The 9,148-nt window shown below is 46.4% G+C and overlaps 1 protein-coding gene across 3 annotated transcripts; it reads left to right on the plus strand.

Annotated features, from left to right (window-relative positions):
• The first annotated feature begins 5 nt into the window (after positions 1-5).
• Positions 6-6,870, plus strand: TSTD1 (thiosulfate sulfurtransferase like domain containing 1). 3 transcript variants are annotated; one of them, XM_089912603.1, is made up of 4 exons: positions 42-357; positions 566-688; positions 1,202-1,375; positions 1,468-6,870. In XM_089912603.1, exons 1-4 carry the CDS (start codon positions 282-284, stop codon positions 1,521-1,523), a joined length of 429 nt encoding a protein of 142 aa, XP_089768729.1. In that variant the 5' UTR covers positions 42-281; the 3' UTR covers positions 1,524-6,870. The 3 variants fall into 3 exon arrangements, with proteins under 3 accessions (XP_022415113.1, XP_089768729.1, XP_022415111.1); XM_022559403.2 differs by having other exon boundaries at positions 80-357; positions 1,202-1,364; XM_022559405.3 differs by lacking the exon at positions 1,468-6,870 and having other exon boundaries at positions 6-357; positions 1,117-1,287.
• The last annotated feature ends 2,278 nt before the right edge of the window (positions 6,871-9,148 follow it).

The following is a 9,148-nucleotide window of genomic DNA, read 5'->3' on the forward strand; positions in this document are numbered from 1 at the left end:
GGGCCCCAGGGCGGGAGGGAGGGGGCACATTGTGCTTTGACCAATAAGGGTTGGGCCAAGGTTAGGGTGGGGTGCTGCTCCTGGACTCTGAGTCCTACTACCTGGGCCAGACCGGTGTGTCGTTGCCCGCCCACGCCCGGCAATCGCGAGGATTTCTCTAGCGGGCGTGTGTTAGGGCCACCGGGAACCGGTGCTGCAGGGGGCTGTGCGAGAGACGGTGCCTTCGCTTCCGGTTCCGGTCTCGGCTTGGCTCCGGCTCCGGCTCTGGGAGGGCGGGGGAGATGATGCGGGCGCCCAGGGGGCTGGCCGGGGCCGCATTCCTGAAACTCGCGTTTGCGGCGCGCACAATGGCTGGAGGTACCTGCAGGGGAGACCTGGAATCTCGTATAGGCTGCGCGTGGAGACCCCCGGTGGAGGTGCACGCGGAGGGAGGCGCAAAGGGGCGTGGCGGAGGGCGTCCTCGCTCATCCCCCGCCGGGTAGGGGCGCGGCCAGGTGAGGGGGTGCCGCGGCAGCCGGGCCTTGCAGTCCTGCTCCCCTCAAGGCTCTCGTGCCCCCTGCCTCAGAGCCCACGGTCTTGCTCCCTGAACTCCGTTCGCTCCTGGCCTCGGGCCGGGCCCGGCTCATCGACGTGAGATCTCGGGAGGAGGCGGCAGCTGGCACCATCCCTGGGGCGCTCAACATCCCGGGTATGGGATTGAGAGGGGAAGCCCTGGTGGTGGAGTAGAGAGGCCGTCCAGGAGAGTCGCAGCCCATGGGACCTCACTTAGGATGGTGTGGGGAAGGCACTGGTTACGGGGCTCCGGTATTCGGTAGCTCCCCAAACTTCCCTTAAGAAGGGTTGATTGGAGGCGGATCCTGGCCGCGGAACTGGCCCTTCAAGTTTGAGGGGATAACGGGCGACATGGAAGTGGCAGGCCAGCTTCTGTACACGCTCGGTCTCCCCAAGGCTGAATGCCTGAGTTTGCCCTCTCCTCACAAACGAGGGAAGTGGCTTCCCTTCAAAGGTTGTGTGGCTGACTTCCTGTGCAGGTAGGCTGTATCTTGTCCTTGCGGTTGGGGGGTGGTGGTCACCGTGTGTTGTTTTGGGGCCCCCTGGAGATTTGTTCGACCGCAGGACCAGTCCTTCCAGGCCCAGCCTCAGAGCCTGAGATTGCCAAACTGCCGGCTTTCCATTCTGTCCTCTCGACTCCTCCTGCCAGTGTCAGAGTTGGAAACTGCCCTGAGGATGGAGCCAGCTGCTTTCAAGGCTTTGTACTCCACCGAGAAACCAAAGCTGGAAGATGAGAACCTCATTTTCTTCTGTCAGAAGGGCAGGCGGGGCTTTCAGGCCACACAGTTGGCCCGGGGCCTTGGATACAAAGGGTATGGGGATGGTGTGAATTGCTAGCTGGGGCGTGACTGGGGACTGCCTCCTGGGCACTGCCTCCTGGGCTTGTCCTTCCCTCACCCCTCTTTCTCTCCACAGGGCTCGGAACTACGGAGGGGCCTATAGTGAATGGTTCCAGAAAGAAGGTTAGGTAGAAGGTGGCTTATTGGATGCTCCCTCCACCCACCCATGGCCTCCTTCACTAGGAGTGATGAAGGGGCTGACTTGCTGGGTCAGGCAACTTCTTACAGTGCTGTGCACCAAAAGCAACAAATAAAGAGCAGTTAATTAAAGTATTGGAAGCACTTAATTTGTCAGGTGGACTGAACACAGTTCTAATCTTAATCTAGACTTCATTTCAGCCCTAGGTTCTTCTTCCAGCATTCATCTGCTCCTGCACCCTCACACACCAAAACCAAAACGAAAATGAAAACACCCAGCAGTTTGCTGAGAGACTATAATTCAGAACCACCCGGTAGTTTATTTATTTATTGGCCGCGTTGGGGCTTGGCTGCTGCGCACCGGCTTTTCTCTAGTTGCCACGAGTGGGGGCTACTCTTCGTTGTGGTGCGTGGGCTTCTTACTGCAGTGGCTTCTCTTGTTGCGGAGCACGGGATTTAGGCGCGTGAGCCCAGTAGTTGTGGCACATGGGCTTAGTAGCTCCGCGGCATGTGGGATCTTCCCGGACCAGGGCTCGAACCGGTGTCCTCTGCATTGGCAGGTGGATTCTTAACGACTGCACCACCAGGGAAGTCCCCACCTGGTAGTTTAAAAAAAAAAAAAATGTCTTGGGCCCCATATCAGATTTGGAGTCTCGGCAGTGGGAGCGGGGCATTAGTGGTTTTACAAGCCCCTCAAATGATTCTGATGTGCAGTCAGGAGCCAGAACCACTGCTCTAGACCAGAGATCAGCAAGCTATGGCCCCACTTGGTCTTGCTGCCATGACCATTTGCTCACATATTGTCTATGGCTACTTCTGGCTAAAATGGCAGAATAGTTGTAACAGAGACTGTATGTTCTTCGAAGCCTAACATTTTTACTATCTAGTCCTTTATAGAAAAAGTTTGCCCACGCTTGCTCTAGATCTTCAGGTCCCCAGCCCCAACCTCACTTCTCTCAGACTTTGTCACTGGATTGAGAAAATGAAAGGGCTCTCCCAGGCAGTCGCGTGAAGGAATGGATGCCACTCTTAAATCCTACACTTGTGTCAAACACAGATCACAGGTATGAGGAGTTCCTCCTGTGCCAACAGAGAGAGGTCCCAGTTTTTAGCAACACTGTTCTCTGATCCCACAGTGGATTTAACAAAATTTAACTGGTAAAAAAAGAAAAAAGAAAAGAAAAAGCACATGTTTACTGAGATAAAATGCAACACTATACAGTAGGTATATAACTTCCCTCTAGCATAGTTCATGGTTTAAAGCAGCAGTCCCCAACCTTTTTGGCACTAGGGACTGGTTTCGTGGAAGAGTTTTTCCACAGACCAGGGGTGGGGGTGAGATGATTTTGGGATAATTCACGCACATTACATTTATTGTGCACTTTGTTTCTATTATTGTTACATTGTAATATATAATGAAATAATTCTGCAACTCACCATAATGCTGACAGGGGGTGGCGCTCAGGCGGTGATGCGAGTGACGGGGAGCGGCTGTAAATACAGATGATCTTCACTCACTTGCTCGCCTGCCGCTCACCTCCTGCTGTGTGGCCTGGTTCCTAACAGGCCACGGACCGGTATTGGTCCGTGGCCCAGGGGTTGGGGACCGCTGGTTTAATGCATATGGTTCCAGACTTCTAAATATATATATATATTTTTTGCGGTACGCGGGCCTCTCACTGTTGTGGCCTCTCCCGTTGCAGAGCACAGGCTCCAGACGCGCAGGCTCAGCGGCCATGGCTCACGGGCCCAGCCGCTCCGCCGCATGTGGGATCTTCCCGGACCGGGGCACGAACCCGTGTTCCCTGCATCGGCAGGCGGACTCTCAACCACTGCGCCACCAGGGAAGCCCCCCCTTCTAAATATTTTAATGGCAGAGTTTTGACTTCTTAAATTTGATTTACAAAAGTTTTATTCCTTTTTTTGTGGAAGAAAAGGTTGAATCAGAGATGGACCCAATTTTCTGATTTTTCAAGTTTCTGGAGAAATTCCTTCAGACATTTCCTGTATTCCTTGCCTTTCTCTCACCTTTTCCCCTTCTGCCTTTCGGGGGACTGAACCCAGCCCTCATACATCTTTTATCTCACAGTCTACACTGCACACTGTACAAAATCTTCCATTCGTCTGAGCTCTCCACCTCCTTTCACAGACCTATTTCACTCTCTCCCTGAAATAGTCACAATACTGTTAAAATACTGAGCTTAGATGGACATTGTTGGATCGGAGATGAAGTTGAAATATGTGAAAGAGTGTAGTCTAGGGTCTGGCAAATAATAGGTATCAGTTACTCTTTCCCCAAATACCCAAATTCCTTTGGTTCTCAGACTAGTTGGGAAATTTTTCATGGGATCTAATTTCCTTCTTTGAGTCTTTTTTTTTTTTTTTTTACATCTTTATTGGAGTATAATTGCTTTACAATGGTGTGTTAGTTTCTGCTTTTTAACAAAGTGAATCAGTTATACATATACATATGTTCCCATATCCCTTTCTTCTTGCGTCTCCCTCCCTCCCACCCTCCCTATCCCACCCCTCCAGGTGGTCACAAAGCACCGAGCTGATCTCCCTGTGCTATGCGGCTGCTTCCCACTAGCTATCTACCTTACGTTTGGTAGTGTATATATGTCCATGCCTCTCTCTCGCTTTGTCACAGCTTCCCCTTCCCCTTCCCCATATCCTCAAGTCCATTCCCTCTTTGAGTCTTAACTTTCTTTTTTCCCTCCTCAAGTTTTGTAACTTGATTTCTTTTTTTATTGAGGCATAATTTACCTACAATAAAATGCACTGGTTTTGGGGTGTTTTTTTTTTGGTCACACGGCATGTGGGATATTAGTTCCCCGACCAGGGATTGAACCCATGCCCCTTGTAGTGGAAGCATAGAGTCTCAACCACTGCACCGCCAGGGAATTCCCTAAAATGCACTGCTCTTAAGTGTTCTGTTCATTGAGTTTTGACAATCGTATGCTTACAGGTAACAATCATCCTAAGCAAGATACAGAACACCAAAATCCCCCACATTTCTTTAGGGTGCTTTTCCAGTCAGTTCCATCCCTAATCTCTTTCTAGGCAACCATTTTCTATCTTCTAACTAGAAAACTAGTTTTCTAGCTTCCTTCCTGGCCTGCCAACCTACACTACTTGCTTTCTTCAGTTTAGCTGATGAGGGTTAGAGAGGATTCTGGAAGTAAACTGAGCTGGCCCACGACATGACCACGCCCTCCGGCTTGATCACTGTTAAGAGAACATTCCTCTTTCTCCCTCATTGACTATATGGTTCATAATCTTGATAGGCTGTGCCAAGCCATTACCTTGCCCTTTAACATTCTCTTTCCCTTTCCTCATAGCTAACTATTTCAGCAGGTGAGGCTGAAGAGCTAGAGCTTACCAGCTCTGTCTTTCCCCTGCCTTCTCTCTTTCCATGCTACATCAGACTCCTCTCTTTCACCATATTTTATCTACCGTAGGTTTGTGTTGACTGTGTCATCATATCTACTACATTACGTTTTTTGTTGTTTATCTCTCTCAGTTGATCGTGAACTCCTCAAAGGAAGAAACTGGCTTTCATTTCCTTACCTCCAGTGCCTGGGATCTGAGTTCTCAGTAGGTGTTTGTTGAGCATAACTGGCCTCCCCACTTTCAGAATCTTCTCATGCCAGTCTTTCTGAAACATCGCTGCCTGCGCAATCTTAAAATAACATTTTAATCTTATCAGTCAGAGTTGATAATTTACAATAGGTCCTTGTTGCCTAGTGGCTCAAGCACACGTCCTGGCCTGGCATTTCGAGCAGTCTCTAGTCTGGGTCTGGCAACACCCTGCCTTTTCAAACATATCTTTCAGTGCCAGCTCCCATCAGGCTAGATTCTTTAGTGGCCCCAAAGTAGACCCTACTCCTTTCTGACCCTGGCCTTTACTCAACATTTACCCTGTTTGGGAAGCTGCCAGCCTCTTTTGTGCCACACTCAATTTCACAAAAATTAGAAGAATGTATTTGGCAGGATGCTTGCGGTCTTCATCTAGAGGGCTTGTAAACTGAAGGAAAAGGGAGAAAAATAACCAGATAAGATTGTATAACCGATCCATGAAGGACAGAAGAAACAGGAGAATGGTGGATAAGGCACACACCTCTATGTAGCACTTAACACACTGTATTATAAATTATGTGGTTCTTCCCCTTTAGGCTGAACTCTTTAAGGGGAGGGACTGTTTATCTTATTTTTGTATGGACAACAATGAAACCAGAACCTGGCATAAAGGAGGTACTCAATAGATGTTGAATTTTTATTGCGGTGTTTAATAATTCCCAGGGGGGAAAATGCAAGGGGAGAAAGTTGGGAATAATACTCACGAATGGTGTCGTGGCATGTTATTATGTAAAGAGCAAAGGCTATGAATCAGAGTTCTGAGTTCCAGTTCTGACTCAGCACTACTTAGTGGTCACTGCAAGTTACTTTTTAACTATTCCACTTCTCACTTTCCTTATCTATAAAATGGGGGTTAAAAGACTATCTCTTTGGATGGTTGTGAAAGTTTACTGGGATAACATATGTAAAGTGCCTGTCATTTAAAACGTGTGGATTTAGAGATGTACATATGAGTAAACACAAGAAGATAAATAAAATAGCATAGATATCATTGAAACTTGATGGAAGGGAACTTACGACTGGCAGTGGAAAAGTGGTTTTTTAAAAATATTATTTATGTTAACTTACAAGGGGGTTGTTTTATTTATTTATTTGGCCGCGTCAGGTCTTAGTTGCAGCATGCGGGCTCTTTCATGGTGGCATGCTGGCTCTTTGTTGCAGTGCACGGGCTTCTCTCTAGTTGTGGTGCACGGGCCCCAGAGAGCGCAGGTTCAGTAGTTGCGGCATGCAGGCTTAGTTGCCCTGTGGCATGTGGGAACTTAGTTCCCCTACCAGGGATCCAACCCGTGTCGCCTGCATTGGAAGGCGGATTCTTAACCACTGGACCACCAGGGAAGTCCCCAAAACTGTTTTGTTTGTTTTTTAAAGAAAATATATTTAATAGAACAGTCAGACAATATAAGTGTTCAGCTTGATGATTTTTTACACACTCATTTAACCACTGCTGTGGTCAGAAAACATACACTGTGATTTGAATCATTTAAACCACGTTGAGACTTGCTTTATAGCCAAGCGTATGGTCAATTTTTGTATATGTTCCATGAACACTTGAAAAGAGGGTATATTCTGTAGTTTTGGGGTGTAGTGTTCTATATATGTCAGTTTGGGCCAGTTTATTATTTTGTTCAAATCTATAGCTCTACTGACTTTTTTTGTCTGCTTATTCTATTAGCTACTTATAGAGGTATGTTTAAATCTTTCATCATGATTTGAATTTGTCTTTTCTGCCTTTTTTTTCTGGCATTTTTACTTGTATATTTGGAGACTATGTTATTATATGTTACAGATTTAGAATTGCTGTGCTTCCTCCGGAATGGATCCTTTTCTCACTATGTCCTTCTTTATTTCTGGTGATGCTTCCTACCTTAAAGTACTATTTTGTTTGCTGTTATTACAACTACACCAGCTTCATTCAGGTTAGTGTTTACATGGTAATAATAGACCATGTCTCCTGGAATTCATATTAACCAAAGAAGAAAACACTAAGCACAATTAGACACAAGAAAAGCAGATTTTTTTAATTAAAAGAAAATATCAGTTAAGCTCATAGCCAGAGACTCTAAGGAGAATACGCGTCAACAGAGTTGAGAGTCTTCAGAACCTAGACTTGATAGTATTTCCCAGTGGGAAGCCCTTCCAGCTCATTTATTCCACTAGTTTTCCCCACCCTAATCATATTCCTCAACCTATCAAGTCCTCCAATTAATTGACCTTCCCCAAATTTCACTATTATTTTCCTCATGATTTTATTTTCCTCCTAATCTAGTTGACTCCATGCATGGCTCATCATTATCATCGATCCTTTGCATAACTGGGACTAAACTTATCAAGAAAATTCAAAACCAATATGAAGAAACTGTTAAAACATGATGAAAAGACCTTAAAAGAAGACTTGCACAAAAGAAAAGACTTAAAAGGTTCTTGGATAGGAAGACTCAGTTCCATAAATATATCAGTTTAGTTGAAATTAAGAATAGCCAGAAAAATCTAGAAAAAGAACATCAGTAAGGGGGAGCAAGCCCTACCAGCTATTAAAATATATAATAGTTAGCAATTAGATAGATGAGTTCCAAACCCCACACTGTATACCAAGATAAATTTCAAAGATTTAAAGTAAAAATGGAAACTATCAAGAAGAATTATTTTATTATCTAAAAGTGGGGGAGATATCTCTAACTTTAACTCAGAATTTAGAAGCCATGAAAGAAAAGACTGAGAAAATACAAAACAAGCAAGCCTCTGTGTGGTAAAGACAAACATCACACAAGTCAAGTCAAAAGACAAACAGCAGGGGACTTCCCTGGTGGTCCAATGGTTAAGATTCCATGCAGGGGGCACGGGTTCAATCCCTGGTCGGGGAGCTAAGATCCCACATGCTGCGGGGCCAAAAACAAAGAAAACAAAAACAAAGACAAACAGCAAACTAGGGGAAAAATTCAACTCATAGCATACGCAAAGGGCTAATTCCTGGAATATATAAAGAGCCCTTACAAATGGATAAGAAAAAGACAACTATCCCAGTAAGAAAGTGAGCAAAACAAATGAAGAGACAGTTCACAGAATACACATGACTCTTAAACCTACAGGGATGCTCAGCTTACTCATAAGAGATACAAATTAAAACTAAACTGAAGTTTCAATTTGCATTTATCATTTTAGCAAAAATTCAGATGTTTGATAAAACACTTTTAGCAAGACTGTGGGAAAATAGATATGCTAATAGATTATGTAAATATAAATTGGTACAACCTCTATGGAGGGCAATTTGTCAATATCAATAAAAATAATTGTAAGGTTGGATCTTAACAAACGGCACCGCGAAACAGAGGAAAGCTTCAAGTGAGCTTTATTAGGGAGCGCTCCCGGGCGAGGTTCACTGGTCCGAGAGAAAGGGGGCCAGAGAAGTCGCACCAGGGCGAGGGTTGGGCAAGATTTTATAGGGGAAGAAGGGAAAGGGGTGTGGTGAATCTGGGAGGGCGCAGGGTATTCCTTATTTGGTGGTCTTTTGGGTATCCTGGGGGACCGTTAGTCCCGCCCCTTGAAAGGCGGGAAGGCTGGGCTGGGTTCAAAGTCCCCAGGTCAGTTCCTGGAACTGGGTGGTCCGGAATGTCTCCAGGGCAGTTTCTGGAACTGGGTGGTCCGGAGAATTTCGGTCTGATGCAACCTGTGAATCTGATTGTGTTCCCCTGCCTCGGGCCAGTTGGCCTTACATCCCGACATCTTTGGTGTAATGGGGCGGCGTTCTGATCTCTGGCTACTTCATGCTGAATGGGGGCGTCGAAAGGGGAGTCAGGCGACCAGAGGTCCGAGGCTTAGGGGAGACCAGTGGGGGGTTCTGTAGGAAGCAAGGTGTAAGGACCGAGGAGCGTTTGGTTTGTGGCCACCCGAGAGACTTCCTCCATGCGCCTGCGAAGGAACCTAAGAAAACAGGGAGCAAACGTGAGCAAGATACAGATGAGAATTAAGGGGCCTAAGATTGG

The sequence above is a fragment of the Delphinapterus leucas genome, chromosome 1 (genome assembly GCF_059928025.1).
Source record: "Delphinapterus leucas isolate spDelLeu-1000000601 "Yukka" chromosome 1, BTC_Dleu_Yukka2, whole genome shotgun sequence".
Taxonomy (NCBI): Eukaryota; Metazoa; Chordata; class Mammalia; order Artiodactyla; family Monodontidae; genus Delphinapterus; species Delphinapterus leucas.

Excerpts from the sequence above, each read along its gene's own strand:
- TSTD1 (XM_089912603.1), top strand. The coding sequence starts at position 282 with ATGATGCGGGCGCCCAGGGGGCTGGCCGGGGCCGCATTCCTGAAACTC. Across the intron at positions 689-1,201 it reads TGGGGCGCTCAACATCCCGG|TGTCAGAGTTGGAAACTGCC; the intron begins GTATGGGATTGA and ends TCCTCCTGCCAG. Across the intron at positions 1,376-1,467 it reads ATACAAAGGGTATGGGGATG|GGCTCGGAACTACGGAGGGG; the intron begins GTGTGAATTGCT and ends TTCTCTCCACAG.